Source organism: Danio aesculapii, chromosome 5, assembly GCF_903798145.1.
Source record: "Danio aesculapii chromosome 5, fDanAes4.1, whole genome shotgun sequence".
Lineage (NCBI taxonomy): Eukaryota > Metazoa > Chordata > Actinopteri > Cypriniformes > Danionidae > Danio > Danio aesculapii.
The window spans coordinates 46,070,889-46,095,630 of NC_079439.1; the positions used below are offsets into that span (position 1 = coordinate 46,070,889).

Genomic DNA, 24,742 nt, shown 5'->3' on the forward strand with positions numbered 1-24,742 from the left:
ATGAATGATTTTACTAATTTCTCATGAACATAGCTAATACATTTGGTGCATTTAAACAAAACAGTTTCATTAAATAGTTAAAGGCATTAAAATGAGAGATTAGTCACTGAACATCTTGTAAGAAGAGAAAGATAAAAGACATTTAAATTCAAACGAGTTATTGCAATGAAAAATCACAAACTACTGAATTGTACATTTAGATTTTTCCTGTTTATTAAAATTGTAACTCTTATTTTCCCCTAACATATTAATTTGGCACTGTGTTTTGTTAGATGAGTTCCAGTTTTGGCTTTGGTACTGACTAATCTAATGTATATGCACAAATATAATATTGTAAAGCTTTCTAAAGAAAATAATAATATAAAAGAGAGATCAGTGAGGGGTGTGCTCATATATGCTGAGCACTGTAGATATTGTGATATTAAAACATGTCTTAAAAGATGATTGAATAGCTCTGTTTGTAAAAATAAAATACTTATTTTCTATTGACTGAGGTGATGCTGTAGGGGAGTATACAGTATCTGCATATAATATAGGAAAACACAGACAACTACAATAGAGCTAGTATGCAAATGAAATAAACTGTGCTTTTTGTTTTTGTGTTTGTTTGTTTGTTTTTTGTTCTACAGAGTCTGTTCATCTATTAATTATTGTTGAAACTATTAATGTTTTATTTTCTTGTGCTTAAAAAATTTAAGTTTAATCCAGAAGTGCGGACATGCTTTCTGAACTGGTGCCTGCTCAACTATGATCCCAACTTAACATCACACATCCTGTAGTCACACAATACAGTGTCAATGCTCAAACAGTATATTGTGCAGATCTAAATAAAACACTGAAACTAACCTAATCAGAACTGGCCAGTTATATCAAATGTTATTTATAAGGGAACATTAACACTCGTTAAACATGTTATTGTAAACTCTAATATTCTTCAATGTGTTTTAATATATACAAAACTGATTAATGATAAATAATAAGTGATTAATACAATGGACTCTTTCTGAATCTGAAATGCTCATTAATGCATAAAATCTGTAAAAATATTTATTTGACTCAAGCTTAAATTATACAGTAAAATAAATGCCATTATTACATAAACTGTACCAACCACAACAGACTTGCTCATCTGACCAATCAGAGCAGTGCATACTTATGGAAGGCAAATAAGTGTCTCCATGATTCATTCATTAATTTTTCTTAGTGCTTAGTCCCTTATTTATCAGGGGTCACCACAGCGGAATGAACCGCTAACTATTCCAGCATGTTTTACGCAGCGGATGCCTTTCTAGCCGCAACCCAGTACAGTGAAAGTGTCTCCATGATTTGAAAACAAAAATAATCACCTTATTTTTCACTTCAGTGACACTCAAACATTAGTATTTGTTTCTCGCTTCTACTGTCATCTGCTTTAATGTATTGTCTTAATTACAAACACACTGGTTTATAGCAGCTTTACTGTCTGTTGTACTTTGTTTTGTGTTTAGTTACGACTTTGTTTTGCATTTTTTTTAGTTATATGAGGGTAAACTACTAAAAATAAAGATGTTTGCAAATGTATTGGATTTAAATATGCAAGGAAAAAAAGGATCACTGTATATTAAGATGATGACTATACCTGTATTATTTTGATGTTTGATTTAGTCATTTTCAAATATTGCTATTTGAAATTTAGAAGAAATGTTTGCAGGTCTTAAAATAAAACAAATATTAATATTTTTAATCCAGAAAAACAAGTATTTTTTAAAGTGGCCTTTTTTCATAGCTGTATTTATAAAGTTTTGTGTACTACAAAAGTGTTTGCATATTGTTTCTTTCTTAGGAAAATTCACACGGTATCTGTTTGTGTTGTTCCCCCCAAAACCGAAAGTTAAATATAATAGAGAAAGTAAAAGTGTTGGAGTGCTTTGGTATTCCCCTTTAGTTTTTTTTTTGGTATTCCCTTGTATAGTCTAAGCAGGAAATTTTGTCACAGACGTTTTGTTTTTCTCATCGCATGGTGGAGATCCGTGAGCTGTCTTTAGTAAGTAAGCTACTTATTTGCATTTAGCACATTTTATTTTATTTTTGATAGTAATAAGAGTCTATTAAAATGCTTAACTTGTTTTCACACTTGTATGCATAAATAATGTTTTCTTGTTGCCAGAAACACATTGGCTTTTGAAGTTAAGTTATTCTTATGGCACACTTGGTAATGTAGTCTCTCTCTCTCTCTCTCTCTCTCTCTCTCTTTCTCTCTCTCTCTCTCTCTCCCTCCCTCTCTCTTTCAGATTTATCCAACTGTGGAAGTAGTAGGAGTATTTATGCCATGAGCACTGCAAAGGTAAATTGACCGTCGAGATCTCTCTGATCTCTGAATTACTGCCAATTGTTTTAGTTTTATTAAGAATGTGAAAATTGTCAAATAAATAAAATAACTATTAGTGCTACTCGTACTCATAAATTTATTTGCTGTCTTTATCTTTGATGTTTATCCATGACGATGTAGTTGAATGAAGCCTATGATGTAGGCTACACTGTAACCGTATGTAACTGTATGTAACTGTATGACGTTTGTATGACACTTCAGATTGGGAAGTACAGTATTGCATGAGTCACTGTACACCTACGTTGTATGACAGAATTATAATAAGAAAATTGTACTTACGAACATACCAAATGGAATATTTGAACTTCTGATTATTTTGCTGTTTAATTACAGTTGTAAGGAAAAGTATATACTTTAATGAGAAATAGACAGATATAGATTTTTCATCTATCACCCTTTATACAGTATATCACATAGCTGTTTGTAAAAGTTGTTCAATCTGCACAACAAAGTATTTTTTTCCTTAAAGAAAAAATTGATTATGAGTCTATGATTCTGAGCCTTTGGTCTTCATTGCCTTCAAAAGTCTACTTTCACCTGGCTCAAACACTTTAGGCAGAATTTATTGTATTTTAGCTCAAGTTTCAAAAAACTCCTTTTGTAATAACTGAAGCCGAGTAATTAAACTCTTAGTTTGTATCTAGTGTTTACATTATACTTGTGAGACTCAACAAACCTTTCAGTGGTGACTCTGAAACCCTTTGATTGGCAGTTGCGTTCAACTGAAACATGTATAATTGGTTATTATTCTCAGCTCTTAAGGAAATCTGACGAAATGTGCACAGATCTAATTGTAATTGACACTGTACATTTATTTGGACATTTCACTTCAATTGCAACAGTCATAATAGATCTTATTACATTGTGTAAGGATTTGGATTTGTTCATTTTGGTAGTTCTTTTTCCACAAGCATTTGTTGATTTCTATCACTGATGGACATACTGAGTTTATATAGAGGAATTAAATAGCTGAAACATCTCATAATGTATTATGTACCACAAGCTAAGTTGCTCAATTTTCTCAGGTTCTTTGCAATGGAGATTCAGGTTAATCAGCTAATTCTTTTTTTTTTTGTAATTGGAAAAGAACTTAAATTATACAGTAAAATCAGGATAGCACTTTATTTTAATGGTCCATTTGAGTATTAGTAGACTGTCTGCTTAATATCTGCTGATACTGCTCCTAAACAGACATTTAACTGTCTTTAAGAAACTTAGCAAGTACATTTCAACTCACACTAACACCAACCCCAACCTAACAGTCTACTTAAAATCTAATGAGAATTAGTTGGCATGTGGATGCAATGTAACTTAAATTCAACAAACGGAATATCAAAATAAAGTGGGAATAATTAGTGCCATTATTACATGCACTGTACCGACCACAACAGACTGGGTCATCTGACCAACCAATCAGAGCACTGCAGACTTTTGGAAAGAAGCAATTTAATTGGTTCCATGATTTGAAAATAAAAATATTCACTTTATTTTCATTTAAAAATGGTCACGGCCAATCAAACATTAGTAAAAATGTCTGGCTTTTAGTGTCATCTGTTTTCAGTTTTTATATATAACATATAATATAACAATTAATAGTTTAAGTAATTAATAATTAATTAAGTAATTTATAACTACATTAAAATAAACACCTTACTTACATATAATGAAAGTTAAGGTTGATGTTATAAGAAATTGAAAGTGTTTTCTTGGCACTGTAGGCTTCTGTGGGAGACAAAACAAAAAAGGAACATTTTAGCAGCATAAAATAGGAAGACTTTAAATGTCTTTTGGTTTATCTGAAAATATATAACGCTTATAAAATGGTTTAGTGCAGTTATATATTTTAAAGTCATTTTTAGCTGTATAACTATTTGATTTTTAAATTTTATAAGTGGAAAAGCAAGAAGATTTGTGGATCTGTGAAGTATGATCAAAGCCCAAAAATCTTTCCTTATTTCCCAGTGTCCCAGCTGTGCGAGCTCTGATGTTGGTGTTTTGGACAGTCAGCGAGCGGTCTGCGGGTATTGCTCTAAAGTGAATCGGCGTGTGTTTCAGTTCTGTTGCGATTGTCAAAGAGAATGGCCACGTGATGCTTCAAGCACCAGTGCCTGCATGCTGCCAGACTGTGCACTTCGTGCTGCCCTCCTCAGCGACACAAAAATCAGTGACCCATTCAGCTCGGCAAGAGGATGTCCGTTTTTCAGGGCCTGTCCAAAGTGCAAGGCCCTGCTAACTCACAACGGTAAAGGATGTCCCAACATCACTTGCCCTCATTGTCACACATACTTCTGCTTCCGCTGCCTGAGTCGACGGTGCATTGGGTTAATGGATTTTGATATTGATTATCATATTGATTATTTTCCTCAACGAGGGCCTTTACGTCATGGTCATGACATAAGTATATGTAGAGTGGTAGACAACAGTCTCAATTTTTAACAGATGATTGAATAGCTCTGTTTGTAAAGATTTTTTAATATAAGGATTGGGGTAATTCTGTAGGCGAGTGTATCTGCATTAAATATATAAAAGCTAAATATAATATAAATACAATATGAAGCTCAATATATAGTTAAACACAATAGAATTAATTTAGTCCTGTGCAGAAATTCCCCAAAGATTACAATGTAAAATGACACTGCATAGTCATCTTCATTGTATAAATAATGTGGAAAAAAATATGAATCTAATAATCATTGTTAAAGCTACAGATGTTTTTGTTTCTTGTGCTTGAATGCTTAACACTCTTTAAAAAGGTGCAAATTATACATTTTACTCTGTTATGGTTAACCATTGCAAGTAAGTCTGAAATGATGTGTTCTGAACTGAGGTGCCATGATCCTAACTTCACATCCTGCAGTGTGATTATTGCCTAATATGCCCATTACAGGGTTAAAGCTGAAACAATATATTGTACAAACCTAATAAAACTGATAAACGGCTTAACACTCAATTCCACCTATTCATATTGTGTGATTTATAGGGTAATACTTTCACTGTTAAACGTGTTATTGTAAATGCTGATAACGTTGAATGTCTTTTAAAACTCTTAACTAATTAATGAAAAAAATTGTGATTGTGAAAAAATTGTGATTAAAAAAACTGATCAATTACAATGGAATCTGTTTTTTGTTGTTGTTGTTTTTTTAAAGGCTCATTAATACATTATATCTCAAATTCTTGTTTTGTTCTCTGTTCCTGTAAATATCATTGTTAAAACTATAAATGTTTTATTTTCTTCTATTTCTTCTATTATTTTCTTCTATTTCAGTTGTGCCTGAATGATTAAAACTCTTTTACACAGTAGCAGATGAAAAAAAAACGTGTGAAGGAGAAACTCTGTTGTGTTTACTCCAGAGATGTGAAAATGCTTTCTGAACTGTGGTGCCTGCTCAACTATGATCCCAATTTAACATCACACATCCTGTAATCATACAGTGTCAATGCTCAAACAGTATATTGTGCAGTCCTAAATAAACTGATAATTGGTATTCTAAAACTTACCTAATCATAACTGGCCAATTGTATCATATTTATAAGGGAATACTAATACTAAAGGAATTCCGTTTCCTTACTGAAGCTAAAATGACCATTAAGGAATAAGCAGTAAAAATATTTAATGGACTCAAGCTTACATTTTACAGTAAACTAAATACCATTATTACACACACTGTACCAACCACAACAGACTTGCTCATCTGAGCAATTAAAGCAGTGCATATATGGAAAGCAATTTAAGTGTCTCCAAAATTTGAAAATACAAATAATCACCTTATTTTTCACGTCAGCGACAATCAAACATTAGTATTTGTTTATCGCTGCTACTGTCATCTGCTTTATTGTATTGCCTTAATTACAAACACACTGGTTTGTAACAGCTTTACCTCCTGTTGTACTTTGTTTTGTGTTTAGTTACTGCACTTTGTTTTCCATTGTCTTTTAGTTATGTCCTTATTGTGATGAATGAGTGAACATTGTTTACCGTGGTTAAAGTAACATTGGACACATAAAAAAAAACTTTAACTGCATGATAGGAACATCATAGTGACAAGGAGTTCTATCTTCAGAGTGCTATGATGATCAGTATTATGACAGTGACAATGAGGAATATATTGAGCCAGAGCCCTGTGTGATAGTAGACAACACTCAGACCCTTGAAGATCTGGGACTCTAGTGCAGTGTTTCCCAACCCTGTTCCTAAAGGCACACCAACAGTACACATTTTCAACCTCTCCCTAATCAAACACACCTGAATCAACTCATCAGAAGATTAGAAGAGACTCCAAAACCTGAAGTTAATGGGTCAAATAAGGGAGACATTCAAAATATGTACTGTTGGTGTGCCTCCAGGAACAGGGTTGGGAAACACTGCTCTAGTGGACATCTGTGAGGATAAACTACTAAAAATACTAATATATGCATATATTTATATTTTTAAATATACTTTTTATTTTATTACATAAATATATATAATTTGATTAAATATCCTAAGAGGGAAGAAATCACTTTCCCGAACTCTCGCATTCAATCTGCCCAGTTGGTGGAATGAACGTTTCAAGAAACGACTAAAAACGCAACTATTTAGTCTCCACTTTCCTTCCTAATCTGTAACTGCCTCTCTGGCTATACCACTAACTGTTCTCTCTCTCTCTCTCTCAAAAAAAAAAAAAAAAAAACAAAAAAAAAAACCTTTTTTTTTAATGCTTAGCTTCTTAGACTTTACACACCTGAAACTTGTCTATAGCACTTGTTCACTGCTGCTCTTATAGTTGTGTAAATTGCTTCCTTGTCCTCATTTGTAAGTCGCTTTGGATAAAAGTGTCTGCTAAATGACTAAATGTAAATATAAGCGAGGAAAAAATACCATACAATGTTTGTTTACACACACGCACGCACGCACGCACGCACGCACGCACACACACACACACACACACACACACACACACACACACACACACACACATATATATATATATATATATATATATATATATATATATATATATATATATATATTATTTTAAAGTGTTTCACAAAAGGCCTTCATTCTCTTAAAAAAGACTTTATAAGAGTACAACCGAACACATTTAAGTTTATATTTACACATTTATATATGTATGTATATATATATATATATTTTTTTACTGTGATGTAGGATCTGGAGCAACTTTCCTACTATGCAAGGTCATGGTGCATCAGTGCAAAAATATTGGGAAAACTTTATTTTCCTTTCCTTCACTGACCAGCAGATGACGCTACTTTAACCTAACTAACAAAGCTCTTTTTTCAATGGTAGGAACTGCTGTGTGTATTTATCTAAAAAATGACCTTTATTATGATAATTAGTAGTTTACTATTGACAGGGTAACTTATCTGTTTTTGTTTGTGTGTTATTCCCCCAAAGCCGAAAGTTAAATATGATAGAGAAAGTAAAAGTGTTCGAGTGTTTTGGTATTCCCCTTCAGTGTTTTAGGTATTGCATTGTATAATCTGCTTAAGCAGGAAATTTTGTCACTGACATTTTGTTTCTCGTCGCGTTTCTCGTCGCGTGAAGTGGAGATCCGTGATCCGTCTTCAGTAAGTAGGCTACTTATTTGCATTCAGCTAACTTTATTTGATTATGATTGTACGCAGAAATAATGTTTTCTTGGTGCCAGAAACACATAGGCTTTTGAAGTCAATATTTTGAGTTATTCTTATGGCGTAGACTGAGTCATAGTAGGCTAACAGTGTCCTCAATTTCCCTGCCAGCACAGTTCCCAAAACCTTTGTATTACCTCTCCCTCTCTAATCCTGTGCCTCTCTTTCAGGTTTGTCCATCAGTGGAAGTAGTCCAGGAGTATTTATGCCATGAGCACTGCAAAGGTAGCTTGACCGTCGAGATCTCTCTGATCCCTCGTGACGTCAGACATTTTGTACACGCTATTTTCGTGCACTTGTTCTGGCTGAACACTATTGGAGGCGAATTAAGATCTAAACCTTTATTTAGCACACTGTGTCAAGGGGTCTGATTTAACTGTGACGCAGTTTTCCACAGATAAGTGTCTAGAAGTGCCTTCCTAGGTTAAAACTTTTAGGACTGATCAATTATTGCCAACCATTTTAGTTATATTTAGAATGTGAAAATTGTAGAAAATAAATACATAAATAACCATTAGCGATACAAATAAGATTAGCCTTACTACATTTGTTGTAGTTATTTTATTATGCTGTAGTTGAATACACATATGATGTAACTGTCACTTCAGATTGGGACGTAGGCTACAGTAGCCACACAAGTCACTGTACACAAAGGGTGTACTTAAATAGAGCATTATTTTCAGAAAACCACTCTAGAACATACCAAATGTAAAACGTGTAATTCTAACCATTTTCCTGTTCAATTACAATTGAGTACATTGTAGGGCTGCAAAATGTATTGTGTTAGAATCGTTGTCAGATATTGCAATGTGTGAATCCTCAATAATCACCACAGGATGTGATTCAGAATTATAACTGACCAGGTACAACAGTTCAGAGCACGAGAATGTTTGAGTCATTTCAGTTAAAAGTGAAGCTTTCATTAAGTGATTAAGTTTATCAATTTTCATGTGATTTTAAGACCCGTGACTGTGTAAACATTCAATTCAATTCACCTTTATTTGTATAGCGCTTATACAATGTAGATTGTGTCAAAGCAGCTTCACATAAAAGGTCATAGTAAATTGGAACCGTGTAGTTCAGTTTGTAGTGTTTAAGTTCAGTTCAGTTTAGCTCAGTTCAGTGTGGTAACATTCTAAGCAAGTTTAAATGGTTTGGCCACAAGGAATTCAAAATTATTTAATTATTAATTCTTTCAAATAGAACTGTTCAAGATATGTTGTGATGTATCACAATATAAATTTCAGAAATGTTAAATATTGCATTGAACGTTATATATCGTACATCATAGGTGTACCCAATATCGTGCAGCTCTAGTACATTGAGAGAGGAAATCTTGAAATCTAAAATATGTACTTTAATGACAAAATCTCCAAAACTGACAACGTGTCTGTATAATGCTTTTTCAAGTATTAACCTATGTTGTGTGTCAACCATAGTTGTGTCATACAAAACCTTTTTGTAAAGGTTAAATGTCTGCAAAGTTATAGATTAAAATGGACAACAATGTTTTTCAAAAAACAAAAAAGAATTGATCATGAACCTATAATTCTGCACCTATGTTCTTCAATGCCCGCAAACATCTACTTTGACAGCATTTATTCCTGCATTTATTAAGCAGCATTTATTGCTGAGAAACAAAATATTTTGAAGCAACTTTTATTAACTGTTATAATAACTGAAGCTGAGAAATTCATGCCTTAGTTTGCTTCTAGAGTTTATATAGTTTAAAATTCAGTCACTAAGCATATGCCCTCACAAAAAGAAATGTCTTTGTTTTGTTTTTAGTAATTTCCCTATTGTGGCAAATAAATGATTCATAGTAAACTCCTTACTTCCGCATTGAAAAATAAAGGTGGATGTTATGAGAAAACGAAAGTGTGACTACACTTAACTACACTGTTCCTATTTACTGTGACCTTTTATGTGAAGCTGCTTTGACACAATCTACATTGTATAAGCGCTATACAAATAAAGGTGAATTGAATTGAATTGAAGTGTGATGCAGTTAGACTACTGCAGGCGAAGGAACATTTAAACAGCATAATAGGCCTTTTCTTATCTGTGAATATTGAGCTTATAATGTAGTTTAAGGCAGTGTTTCTCAACCCTGTTCCTGAAGGCACACCAACAGTACACATTTTCAATGTCTCCCTAATCAAACACACCTGAATCACCTAATTAGAAGATAAGAAGAGACTCCAAAACCTGAAGTTAATTAGTCAGGCAAGGGAGACATCCAAAATATGTACTGTTGGTGTGCCTCCAGGAAAAGGGTTGGGAAACACTGGTTTAAGGCAATGTCTAGTTGTATACCTATTTTGATACACAAAATGTTTATGTTCTGGTATCTGTGAAGTTAAATCCCTCTTTAGTTGTGTCACCAAATCCCAACACTTCTTTTTTTTTGTCCCTAGTGTCCCTTCTGTCAGAAGTCTGATGTTAGTATTTTGGACAGTCAGCGAGCAGTCTGCAGGTCTTGCTCTAGAACGAAGAGGTGTGTGTTTCAGTTCTGTGTGGCCTGTCAGAGAGAATGGCCACGGAATGATTTGAACAACGACGCTTGCACACTGTCAAACTGTGCTCTCCGTGCCGCCCTCCTCAGCGACACTAAAATCAGTGATCCGGAAAGCTCAGTGAAAGGATGCCCATTTTTCAGGGCCTGTCCAGGATGCAAGGCCCTGCTGACTCACACTGGGATAGGCTGTCCCAACATCATTTGCCCTCATTGTAACACATACTTCTGCTTTCGCTGTCTCAATGTAGGGTGCTTTGGGATGAGGAATATTGAAGATCGTGGTCTTCTTACTCGTCCTCTGTTTTTATTTCAAGATCATGCTGTAACTAGATGTAGAGTGGTGGACAACAAACTGAGTCTTGTAATTTTAGGAAATAAATAAGAATGTTTTGAATATTAAACATAGGTCTGCACAATATATGACAAAATTGTCATTTGGATATTTTGTTGGATAAAATATTAATATTTTTCCAATCTATGATACCTACTTGATATCACACATCCTGTATTTACACATTACAGTCTCAATGCTGATTTAATTTAATATATTTTAACAGTATATTGTGCAGCCCTATAACAACTGATCAATGGCATAACACTAAAGCCCACCTAATCATAACTGGTCAATTACCGTATATCATGTGATTTACAGGGGAATGCTAATACTAGGTGAATACTTTAACTTACTGTTAAAAGTTATTGTGAACACTGTTATTTTTTTATGTGTTTTAAAATGTACAAATTTACAAATAAATCATAAGTGATTAATTACAATGGCTTCTTTTTTCAAATCAAAATGCTGATTAATACATAATATCAGTAAACAATATTTAATATTTATATCCCATTATTGCAGGAAATTGAGAGACTGACTTCAAAATAAAGCATTATCTTTTAATATGCTTTCATTACCCAAGTATGTCACAGGATATTAATTCAGAGGTATAAATATCAGTAGACCTTTTATGTCAGTCAGTTTAAACTGAGGTCATAGATTTAACAAAGAATTTTAAGATAACATTATCCTCATCTCTTCAGCAGGGTTTCTCAATGTATAGTTTATGTGGGCATAGTTTAGTTTCAGTGTAATTGTTGAGCTCAAAATTATAAACATATCTAAAATCATTGGGCTTTTTTCCTGTAGAGATCCTCTTATCCTCTCATGCTACCGTATGCTGGCTTAATGTCACCTGTGTGTGCTATATCAGATTGTGTTGGTAGACGTTTAGAAGATGTATAATATTATTGGTAGAAATAATCTCAGTGGCTTCTAGCCTACCTGAATTATGAGGTTTACTTGGCTCCATTACAATCTTGCACATCTGAAAGAGTGAACCATAGGCCCTGTTTACACCTGGTATTAAGATGTGTTTTTTTAAATCCATGTGTGATTGGTCTTTTTCTATTTTGTTTTAGTAATAGAATCGGACCAAAGGTTCAGAATTACCCTCCTCTTCAAAGAAACCAAGCGAGAAGTGGAAAGTCTATAAAGTAGTCTGATTAAACACTAGGTGTAAACAGGAGTGTAGACTGCTTGAGACCCAATCATCCAAATTGCATTTGATATGTGAACAGGGATCAGCACAGCATCTCTGAAACTAACTTGTGCTGTGCCATGCAGATGTAGCACATACTCGTAGGTCACATAAAAAAAATGTAATACTCATCCACACATCAGTCTTTTTCATTTTCATTTTACACGAGAAACAAAATTAAACACAGTTTAATTAAAGTCTTAATTTAAGTATACTGTTTGACAGTAATGGTCACAGATTTACCTAAAAAACGGCTTGATTTATGATTTATACAGTGATTTATACAGAATGTGTTGTTATTTAAAGTACTAAAATCCAGGGTAGTACACTGTAAAGAATGCTGGGTTCCACACAATTTGTTTTAGGTTGTCTCAACACAAATAATTAAGTTAACCTAATTGTTTTTCCAGATTTAAGTGGATTGAACATAAAACCATTAAGTTTTCAAAAAAAAACTCAAGAATTGTTCTTTCAGCTCCTTTTAAATATGTAGTTTGAACAAGGAGATCAAGTAGAATAAGTAGATGCTGCAAAGATTTCCATTGTCGGGTAATCATTTTTTTTTTACAATCCTACATTTTTATATGAATACAGTTTACACAATTACCACATCATACTGTGGTAGACATTTTGATCCATGTGAGCATTTATAAACCTGTTATAAATTCTATAATATGCTTATAATTCATGTAAAATTTTGATTAACAGCATTTTTGAGGCTTCCTGTCTTTCCACCTCATCTCTCTCTCTCTCTCTCTCTCTCTCTCTCTCTCTCTCTCTCTCTCTCTCTCTCTCTCTCTCTCTCTCTGTCTGATCAGAGGTAAGAGGCTTGTCAGTTGAAGCTCAGTATAGCACAACCCAATCTGACTAATCTGATTAACTTAAAACTTAAAATGGACTTCTATCAATCATGAGCTCGCGTGAGACACACACACACACACACACACACACACACACACACACACACACACACACACACACACACACACACACACCCATACACTGGTGAAATCGCACATTTCCTTGTTCCAGTGAGCAACATGTTAAAAGTGAAAGGCAGGAGACAGTCGTGAGCAATTGAAGAAATTGTTTATGCAGCTCTTGACACCATTGTGACCTTGATAAAGACACTTGTGGGGCTGTTTCATCTTGATACTGTAAATTAGTTATAAGCTATAAATGGGGCTATAGGGGTTGACAGTAAATCAAAAGCTGAACTTTTTTCCAACCCTCTAATTAGTTATTAGTTAGTAATTAGTAGCGCTCCTCTTCCAGTTAGGGCCATTATTAAGGCCAGTAAGTGAGAAGGAAAGATTGAATTAATTAACTAAATTAATTGTAAGCTGATGGCACTGAAAAGCACACTAACCATGTATTTTTAATATTTAACCAGTAATATGGAATTGAAATTCTGTGGAGGTGGAGTCATTATACATTAACATATCTTAATGTTTTTAGATGTTTGACTGACAGTGCATGTATGCATATGCAATCTTGTTAACAGGTTAAAGAAACAAGAACATGTTGACTGCACCTCCACTATATTTTAATTGAATCTTCTTTTACCATTTTATTTATGTAATTTTTCCATTTTTAATTCAGGTTTTGTTAACTCTTTTCAACATTGTGCATTTTACCCTTGAGTTTGGCATTTGCCATAGAATACATTGACATTTAATGTGAAAGGGTTTTACATGCCCATTTATTACCCTATAAATTGCCCTTAGAATGAAACCTCAGTTTTTATCTTATTTAGATGGGTTGTGAATATTAATGAGCTCTGCTATCTTGCTGCTCTCAACTCATGTCTCTTATGCTCACAAAGCGGGATGTAATCATACTTCAGTAATCAAAATAATTTGAACAAACTGATTAGATTCCTAATCATTGCCTAATCAAAACTGAGGTGGAGAAGACTTTCAAGTCAGGGGTGAGTGAGCTAACAGTCCATAACTCCAGCTGTTTTCAACCCTCTGCTTCATTATTTGAAATGCGTGGTTTGCACAAATAGGAAGAGAGATCCACACGGTATGACATGCTCACATACTTTCCAGGTGCAGAGTTAAAAATCCAGATACTTAGATCTCAGTGACGGTCACTTGCGTGCTGTAATATGTTGCGTATTCATCTGAGATATTCAACTTGACTTCAGTACACTTGTTCAAGCCCAACAAATTATACATTTCTCTCACTGAACATAAGAAAAAAATGTAATTAATTAATTAACTAAGCTGGAACAATCAAACAAATAACCCTTTGGTGTTTATTGCTTTTTCATATGAATTTGATATTGTGATGCTGATCTTTAAAATTGGCCTTAATGCACTTATTATGTAAACTTGGTCGTTAAAAAAAGGTTAAACATAATTGTGTGCTCCGCAATTTGTATTATTATAATGTTTCATAAACTGTGGAGGAGTATATTTTTGGCAGAACTGTGTAAACTGTAGTCTGGTCCTCTAAAACTGCCCCAGTGTCTAATGTGGCCCATTGGGAAAAATAATTGCCCACCTCTAAATTCATACCAAACAAAATGAAGAGACAGGGATGTATTTACTGTTGTATTCTGTGGGTTAACATATGTAAAAACGCAGGCAGGAATAAATATAAACCTCACTGTAAATTAAGTTGTTGAAGCTGTTGCCTCATTATAAACATACACTCACACGTGTCATTACAAACATTTGCAGCAAATTTCACAATATGCACATTAAACTAACAAAAGAATAATCAGACCTTATGCCTATCTGAGGTGGTGCTAAATTTACAATCCATCTTTCCTCAATTTTGTGTTCTGGTGAGCTGTAAACAGATGCAAGGCAAAGCTAGCTCAAAATAAGAGTCCCACCAACACAATCTCACGGCAATTCGTAACTTTTTGATTTAGTGGCTTATTCGTACGAATTCATACGATCTAATTCGTACAATTTAGTACGATTTGCTCATCCGCCAATGACGGTTGGGTTTAGGGGTGGGGTTAGGTGCCACGCCTCCTTTTTAAAATCGTACAATTTCGTACGACTGAACTCGTACTAATTCGTACGAATTAGCCACTATACTGACAAAGCGTAAAATACTTACGTTTTCTCGTGAGATCAGGCTGGTCCCACATAAATAGAAAGTACAATAAACTGTGTTATACTTAGAAAATAAGGGGAACAAACATAATTGTTGTAATCTCACTAGGAAACATTGTGGCCAATCAAATTTTGTTAGGAGCTTACATATAGTGATTCCGTGGGGATCATCAGAGTCTGTATTTTGTTCAGATTTTGTCCTGTTTTCACTGGGATTTTTCACTCACTGGATTTAGTTGATGACTATTATAATAAACCGTCACTTTTCATTGTAATTTGACAGTGTGTGATTTCTTTTATATGAGACTGATTGACTGAGGTTGTGGTTTGTAGCTAATTAATTTAATAGTTTTACTTGGACATTTTAATATGCATAAAATAAGTTTGATTTTACATTTGAGTTGAGGTCCAAACACAGTGCTCCAGTCCTGCCTGACTTTTCAAGGATTTAGTTGGGATTTAATTTCCAGAGTCTTTGACCTAGAAGCTTTTACCACTTCACATGCACTGCATGATCCCTCACAGCTCCATCTCTCTTCTGTCTATTTTCCTAAATCTTCAACAGCTTCTCGTAATCACAGCTTGGTGACCCCTTGTAACTTTTATCTAAGTTTTCTCTGGAAGGCCTTTAAGTTGTGTAGTCTGGCAAACAAATATGAGTCTGTAATAGGGTTTTGGTATAGGGCACAATGTCATAATGAACAAAGGTATCATGGCTTAGGGCTTCCTGGGAACTCAAATCTCCTTTCACCTGTTGCACACTCCTAGTCAAGCTTATAAACTCAAGAAAGATCCAGAGGACGGGAGGGAGGAGCAAGAAAAGTAAGAGGAACACACTGACACAGGATTTTTTTTTAATGTGACATGAGGATGTGTTACACTAATAGTTTTACACCATCATCTTCAAACTTCTGGAGTTTGCTTGATTTTTCATGTAATTATAATAAAGTGTTGAATAAAATAATAATAATTTATTAATTATTATTACAAACATTATTTTTCTTCAAGTATTTCCACAAAAAATCCTAGCCCTCTTTTGCAAGCAGATCATTTAAAGAGGGTTTTTGCAATTAACCCATAGAAGACCTATTTTTTGGCTTCCCAAGCTTTTGCCGAACAGTTCTTTTAAAAACAAAATTAAATAGTGAACTCTAACTAACATTGATTTCATGAAATGCTTAATGTATGAAAGTGTTATTATATAGTGGTGATTATTTCCATCTACTTCAAACTGCCAATCTTGTATGTTACATGACCATAATGTCATACAGCAAAGAACCCAAAATGCCTTTTGCCATGTGTGGATTATAAGCTAAGGAGGGTTAAGAAGTCACCACTCTGATTCCCAGCCTGCCCCTCCTTTCGCCTTCGCTTGTTCCTTGTCTCTTGCTCTCTCTCTCGCTCTCTTTCTCTTTCTCTGTGTGTGTAAATCTGCCTTTTCCCTGTAAGACCCAGGACATTGAGAGGCTTTTGCTCCCCTGGCTTCCCCCAATAGTCTCTTCAAAGTAGGGCAGGACTTGGGCCTCTAACCTCCAGGGACACCACACCAAGAATCAACTCTCCACCTTAGAAAAGAAAAAGGATTTTTACTTCTATTATTTTTGTACTATTCTGTCCAAAGGCTTATCTTTTCTAAAGACTACCTTTCCATCTCGCTTTTTAATGGAATATCTGTCTTTTCACCACATTATATTTGGACTTTTCCATTTTTAATTTGGATTTTGTTATTTCTTTCTGCTATTTCTTCTGCGGGAGTGCAGTTCTGGTGTCCATCTGGTTCCTCCCAGACTCTGTGTGTTCAATGGAGGCAGAACTCAACATGGCTCTCAATTAGCCACACTCGGCAGGTTAGCTGGTCTCTTCCTTCTCTGTTAAACAAACCTTTTTTTGAAAGTAACAGTAATTTTCTGTAATTTATTTGCTTGAGTAGCAAGCCCCTGAGGTTTATTGGATTACGACTTCCTTGAGGGATCCTCAGTAATCTTAGGTTGAGTCCTTAGGTTATTGGGGATGAGAGAATCTATTTAAAATGACTGAAATGATAAATGTGTTTTGTAATGTTACTTGAGTATATGCATTGTTTACTGTATAACGTCACAGTTAAGTCGATCTTTCGCTAAAGCTACACATTAAAATTTAACATCAGTTACTTCTACAGTATATATGACATTTTGTTAATAGTCAAAATACATTGCTTCTTGTTAGCTCATTTAAGTGAATGTGTTATTTATTGTTAACAAATGAAATCTTATTGTACAGCCTTATGTTATTATAGTATTATTATATTATTAAACTAGGTGGCATGGTGGCTCAGTGGTTAGCACTGTCACCTCACAAGCAAGCAGGTCGCTGGTTCAAATTCCGACTGGGTCAGGTGGCATTTCTGTGTATGTTCTCTCTGTGTTGGCTTGGGTTTCCTCTGGGTGCTCCGTTTTTTCCCCATAGTCCAAAGTCATGCGGTATAGGCGAACTGAATAAACTAAATTGGCTGTAGTGTATGTATGTGACTGAATGTGTATGGATTTTTCCCAGTACTGGGTTGCGGCTGCGTAAAACATATGTTGGAAAAATTGGCGGTTAATCCCGCTGTGGCGACCGCAGATTAATAAACGGACTAAGCCGAAGGAAAATGAATGAATGAATGAATGTTATTATACTTAAAAAAAACTAATTTCACTACTTATTGAAAAGTCTATCTAATAACGTTGGCTGCTAACTATGCTAACTCAGCTAGCATCCACTAACAACCAAAAATTACATTTTGAGGATAAAAAAAACACTGTTTTCTTTTATAAATGCCTGTTGTCTGTTCACATTGATGTTGTAAAGGTAACACTTTAGATGAGGTTTCAAACGTAGCTTCAACTGGAGCCTAACCAGTCCTGTCAATCATCATTATGAGCGTATTTAAGCCGCAGCCATGGCACAGTCCAAGCGACAGTTTGTTCAGCATCCCTCATCTCTATGTCTCCTCCACTAGTTCTCTTAGTTGTCCTCCACTGACCCAAAGGTGGAGCTGAGCTACGGGTTTGAGCCTCTTTTGAGGACTCCAAATTAGCAGGCAAACTTGTGAAATGCCAAAAACAGCCTTGCCAAAACTTGTGGATGTCAAACATCATTAGCTGTAAACAAAAAATGAAGTTTATGAAGATACACAGCTAATCAAACTTTTCAGTTTAGAGAATTCAATGTTAAGATTACAATTCTATCATTCCGATGTGCAGCATAATATTAAGCAGAAAGAAAACAATTTTGAGCCTAGTTCAGCGAGTTATATTTTCTGCCAGGTGATTAATTCAGGTAACTTCAAGTAGCTTTTGATAAGCTATGATTAATCACATTGGTGCATTCATATAACCAGATATCCCATTGCAACCAATAGCTTACATTCCAAGACGCCTTAAAGGCTACAGGCCAATACTATGTTAATATGAATTAATAATTTTATCACTGGCGTTTTCCCTGTGTTTTGAATTTGAGTTCTGCTTTAAAGTCTAAAGAAATGTCTATAAATTAAACAATTAAATCTTTTTTAAAACAAATAACAAAATTTAGAGATTTAAAATGCTGTTTGAGTTGTGTACCGTAGCTGACAAAATCATGTCCTAACAAATAGATATTATCTTTGATAAAGTAACTACAAATGAAATACTGAGGAATGAGCCCAAACAATGTGAAACTCCTTTGGTTATTAAAATCACTGTTGCTGTCAAGGCCATAAAATTCACCGGATTATTGTGAAACAGTGTGTGAAGTTATAAAAATGACAGGCAGTAAATTAGTCAAACACAGGAATGGCGTGAGTCTGACTGCAAGGTCTCGTGCTGTAATCCTGAGTTATTTTAGTCCTGGCTAAAGGTTCAAAGAAAGAAAGTAAGCCAGACGGTGAAGACACGAGAAGTAGGGGGAACGATTTATAGACTTTTGGAGAATAAAGCAAAGTCAAAAAAGAAAAGACTTCTGACAGGTCAACAGATATCCAGTGATGATGGTGTAAAGAGATAATGTTAATTAAGATTAAGATTGATTAAGCCTCACGTTATTTGGCAGATACTATGGCCACGGCTAACGAAGGCAGAGCTCTTAAATTGTAATCTGCTTGCTGCTTGCTGAGCAATGGAGAGAGAGAGAGAGAGAGAGAGAGAGAGAGAGAGAGAGAGAGAGAGAGAGAGAGAGAGAGAGAGAGAGAGAGAGATAGACAGAAGGAATGGGCAAGCTGCCTGGTGTAAATCGTGTGACACTTCACCTCACCTCCACCTTTAAACACAGATGGCACATGAGTCAGGTGAGGATGTGCTATCAGAGATCAGGTCTGGGAGATCACAGTGGAAGGGACAATACCTCAGGGTCACTTTTGTCATCCCCAAACTCTTATTTGCTAACCAAACAGCTTTTAATCTCAGATTGCCTCTCCAGAAAAAGATCAGATGGATTTATTTCTATTAAAAGAAACAAATACCAAACTTTAAATATATTTATTGTGTGCTAAAGAGGTCATTCAGGCTGGACTACAATGTCTGACTTAGATTAAAAAATAAAATGTAGTGGCAAATAGTTTTTAAAAAAATAGACAAAAAGAGAAGTTGTGAATGCAAAATATTTGTTCATAACAATTTTGCATAAAACAAACATGTTTTTAGATTAATTTTTTCATGATTCTGAGCATAACCTGAAAACATGACGACATTATTTCAGGAGGAAATACTTCTAATTAGTAAAACTATAATAAAGCTATATACAAATTAGATGAAAATGTCTAAACACTTTTAAGTAAGCACACACACAAAAAATAATTAAAATGACCCAAAACTTTGCAACCATAGAGTATATTTGTTTTTGGAACTAAAATTGAAAATGATTTAAAACACATGTTGATTTCCATGCCACTGTTACACATAAATGCAGTAAACTACATTGTAGTGAAAAGAACAGAACCGTAATGTACGTTGTGCTGTTATATCCTTTGTTCGTGTATAGCTACCCAATCTGGGGTGCATTTCCGAAAACCATCGTAAGCCAACTAAGGTCGCAAGTTCCGTCATTACAAACATAGTTTGTTGATTTCTTGTTTCCCAAATCCATCGTTCCAACGAACATTCGCAAACTGCATTGTAAACCTGTATGGTTTTTAACAACGCCTCTCAAGCTGTAGTTAGAATCATTGTTCATGGCTGTGTTCTATTCCCCGTTATTCCCCCTGTGCCCTATTTATTTAGAACATTCCAACATTTAAACTTGGAATGGTAAAAAAAAAAAACATTAAAGTCATCTGTAATTTGCTTTCAAAGTATTTTTACAGTTCAGTTTGAGCAGTCTTCATATTGACAATTGCATTCCATTCGTAGTGCACTTTGAAAACATTTACGCCATTTTGACACAGCCATGGCTCATGACGAGAGCTATAGGTGATTTTTATTATAAATATTTATAAATGTATATATATATATATATATATATATATATATATATATATATATATATATATATATATATATATATATATATATATATATATATACATTTTATTTATAATAATAATTCAATAATAATAATAATTATTATTATTAAGTTGAATTTTTTTTCATTTGTTAATAAATAACCTGGCCTACTGATAATTAGGCCTACTGATAATTAGGCCTACAACCGTTAACGATTTATATGATTTATTTATGCGATTAGAATACGTGTGAGCTTTGAGATTTTATATATAATATTCTTAATAATATTTGTAAAGGAAACATATATAGGTCCTATAGGTGTTGTTTACATATATTTAAATTACTATGGTTTTTACCAGAACTAATATTGGATTTCTTTTAAGTGCGTGTGCCTGAAAAATAATATAATTTGCACAACATTTTTTTGGGAGTTTTCTCTAAAGAAGTAGTTACTCCACACCATTTAGAGCGTCACTGTGGACATTTTACGTTATAACTAATGTGGTTCAAACGATAGACCTGCGACGGAGAAACTACCGTTTTGGGAAACACTACATTGTTCTTTTCCATAACAATGCATTGTACTATGATAGTTCAGCCGCAAGTTATGTCGTTGTTTGAGAAACGCACCCTGGCCATTAATACCTTTACAATCACCAATAATCCATCTCAATACAATTTTTAACTGTTTATTTAAAAATATAGCACTGTATAACTTTCCTTACAGTAACATTTGTTTAAAAGTGCTTCATTTATTTACTGCTGAGGATACTGACCTGACTTTTTTATTATTAAATTATTATGAAATATATTCAATTATGATTACTTTTTGATAGGTCAAGTGAAAAACTTTGAAAACATATCCTTAGCATTCAGCCTTGTATAAATCTAAAATATCATTCATAATGGTCTTAAAAATGTCTTAAAAAGTCTTAAATTTAACTGGGTGAATCCGGCAGAAACCTTGCTAAACACAGCTGTGAGACCTTGAGTAGCTTGCTCAGGTGTGTTTAACTGGAGCTGGAACTAAATTCTACAGGACAGTGGATTTCCAGGAGCAGGACTAATCATCTTAACATTTATGCTTTACATATTTTATGCTCCTATACTGTTACTAACCTTCTGTTTTCTTTCCTGTTTTTGTCCCTTTCCATTTCCCTCTCTTTCTCCAAAATCTTACATGTTGCTTTTCTCACACACAACATACACATTTCTATAACAGACAGTGATGGCTGGTTATTGTGCAATAGTTTTGGGCTAGTGCCCCTCAGTGGGTAGAACCCAAATCGAGAGCTAAGTGTTTCAGCCTTCAAACTGACAAAACACTCACCAAGCACACAACATCCCACAGTGCCACCTGTTTTCTCATCATCGCTGATATTCAACAATAAAACAAAGCTAAAATGAATGACCACACAAGCTCTAGCTTTCTCTGCCAGTCCCACCACCCACGATGGCAAACACAGTCTTCTGCTGGAAAGAGACGACGGAAACAATCCTCATCGCAAAAATCTGAAACCCCAGCGAGCCCAGTGTCCTCGTCCCCAGTGCTACGCAGCCACAGCTGGTGGGGAAACTGCTTTCTCCTTCCTCTAGTCATGCTTTCATACTTTCCCTGTGAAGCCTGGGGCACCACCTTCAAAATTGCCATCGTAGGACCTTGGGCATGTGACCCCATGTACTCTAAAGCCCTGCCAGACCTGGCTGCCCGATTAGCCATGAGCCGCATCAACAAAGACCCCGAACTCAATAAAGGCTACTGGTACGATTACACAGTCATTAACGAGGATTGCTCCAGTTCCAGAGGCCTGGCACGCTTTGCCGAGCTGGAGGGTTATGGTTCGGCTTTTCTTGGACCGGCAAATCCTGGCTACTGCACTGCTGCCACACTGCTGGCAAAGAACTGGAACAAAGGCATCCTGTCTTGGGGTTGCCTGAAGGCTGAGATGGATGAAGAGATGTATCCCACCTTTCTGCGGCCGCTGCCGTTATCCTCTCGGGTGCTTTTCTCTGTGCTGCGTTTCTTCCGTTGGGCACATGTTGGGATTGTAACTGCCGAGGGCGACATGTGGGAGGCGACTGGGCACGAGCTTGCAGCATCCCTGCGTGCTCTTGGTCTGCCTGTTGGTAAGGTTGTTACGATGGAACAGGACAAAGATGGGCCACGGCAAGCCCTACAGGCAATACGGGACACAGATCGAGTGAGGGGTGAGTTCTTTGAGATCTGTTCATTTGTGCTTAGAAATGTAAATAGGTTTTTAACTGCTTTGAGAACAAAATTACTATTGAATTATCAGTGCTTCCAAAGTATTGCTATTCACTTCAATATTTTGTTGTGCTGAAAATATACAGATTTTCAGATTTTAGATATCAAATACCAGATGTAAAACATTTTTTTTAACCTAATTTATCCTTAACCTTAAATTTAATTTATCAACAGCTTAAAATAATCATTTTCACTTAAGGTGGGTTCATGGCTTAAGGTGGGTTCAGGTTGACTTAAGGAGTCAGTTTTAGTTTGATTCATCTGTTAATCATGTGGTGTGTTGGTATTTTTGAACGTGGCATATACAGACCATTTTAATAAATGTAAACAAAAACAATGGTCTCAATGTATTTCCTGTTTTACATTTTTCATTTCTATAGCTTCCAAGAATGCAAAAAGAGACACATATAATATTGATAATGTAATGATAGCTGTTTTAACATTAAGTTATGATTGAATTGCCTCTTCTTAGTTATTAAATAGTTTGATAACAAGCACATACATTTCTCCTAGACATTTGGTTGAGGGTGAAGGAAGTATTCTGACCCATTTGCAAATAATATTTTACAATATACATTAATAGATATTTTACATTTATATCGTCAAACAGTTAAAATTTCTTTAATGTTTCGTTACTTCAATCTTACTTACCTCACCGTCTTCCCTTTTGGTCGCGAACTGTTTGTCTGTGATCCGCAAACCCCGCCTACTTTAATTTGATTGATTGTCCATTTCAGTCATTTTTTTGTACTCACAAACAACGAAGGAACTCGTTCAACGGAAATATTCTGGATGTTCGGTAGGTTTGGTCGCAAAATATAATAAAAACCGGCATTGTTTATACATTTAAGCTGATTAATCTTTAAAATTGTTGAAGTGAACATGGACTAAATGTGTTTTTGTTGGTCCGTATCGACCATTATTCCAGAAAAGCAACGAACCAAAAGAACAACTATTAGTGTAAACATTGTCAATCATTTTAACAATTAAAATATTTTCTCACTATAAATAACCCTTGATAGAAAAGGTTTCATGAATGTTTGAAGCTAGATGATAATAAATAATCTTTATTGTGAGTGTAGCCTACTAAAAAACAAAATTTGGTTAAATGTTACATTTATTTAGCCATTATGTTATGTCTCTCGTTTTGATATAATAATCATTAGCTTATTCTTTCATTTGATAATTTATTTTCAAATTACTTTATTTTCCCCCCCTTCCTCATTTGTTGTGTGCAGTTGTCATCATGTGCATGCACTCTGCTCTGATTGGTGGAGAAGAACAGTATCAGTTGCTGACCACAGCATTGGACATGAGAATGATTGACCGAGGGTACATCTTCATTCCATACGACACCCTGCTATATTCACTGCCATATGAAAATGTAAAATATCCAATCCTGGCCAATGACACCAAACTGCGACGAGCATACGATGGGGTCTTAACAGTAACCATGGACCAAGGGGAACAAAACTTCTATGAGGCCTTTAATGCAGCACAGGAATCCTTTGAAATCCGCAGCAGCACATCAGCTGAAGAGGTAACACAATGGGTATGAACTTGCTTTACCAAAGGTTTTACTACAAGTGGTATCAATTTAAAATGGCAGTAAATGTTTTGTGGACAGCAAAAGCTCAAACTATAGTTATTTAGAAGGTGTCTTTTCCACAAGAGTGATTTCCCTGCTAAAAAAATCCAACATAAACAATCATGAATTCCATATTTTAATTAAACAGGATTTTCATAGTTAGGTCAAACCATAATGAACACTTTCAAAACCTTAACTAGAGTCTGTCTCAGTTGAAAATGAAGAACATAGAACTTAAATATCTAAAGGTTTTGATATATAAAAGCCCATGTGTTACCACAAGTTGCTTAGAGTCCCCTAAAGACTCAAAATGTA

General features: G+C 34.8%; 2 protein-coding genes across 3 annotated transcripts in view; both read left to right on the forward strand.

Moving 5' to 3' along the window:
- Positions 1–1,721: 1,721 nt before the first annotated feature.
- Positions 1,722–6,539, forward strand: LOC130228574 (E3 ubiquitin-protein ligase lubel-like). Of its 2 annotated transcripts, XM_056457004.1 has the most exons (4): positions 1,722–2,023; positions 2,271–2,323; positions 4,331–4,676; positions 6,430–6,539. In XM_056457004.1, the coding sequence occupies exons 2-4, from the start codon at positions 2,309–2,311 to the stop codon at positions 6,537–6,539; spliced, it is 471 nt and encodes a 156-aa protein (XP_056312979.1). In that variant the 5' UTR covers positions 1,722–2,023; positions 2,271–2,308. The 2 variants fall into 2 exon arrangements, with proteins under 2 accessions (XP_056312979.1, XP_056312977.1); XM_056457002.1 differs by lacking the exon at positions 6,430–6,539 and having other exon boundaries at positions 1,723–2,023; positions 4,331–5,413.
- Positions 6,540–21,976: 15,437 nt separating this feature from the next.
- The window catches only part of gucy2d (guanylate cyclase 2D, retinal), a 29,846-nt gene continuing 27,080 nt past the window's right edge, over positions 21,977–24,742 (forward strand). The window contains exons 1-2 of the mRNA XM_056457005.1: positions 21,977–22,781; positions 24,078–24,379. Coding sequence (XP_056312980.1) covers positions 21,977–22,781; positions 24,078–24,379 — 1,107 coding nt within the window. The remainder of the gene's footprint in view (positions 22,782–24,077; positions 24,380–24,742) is intronic.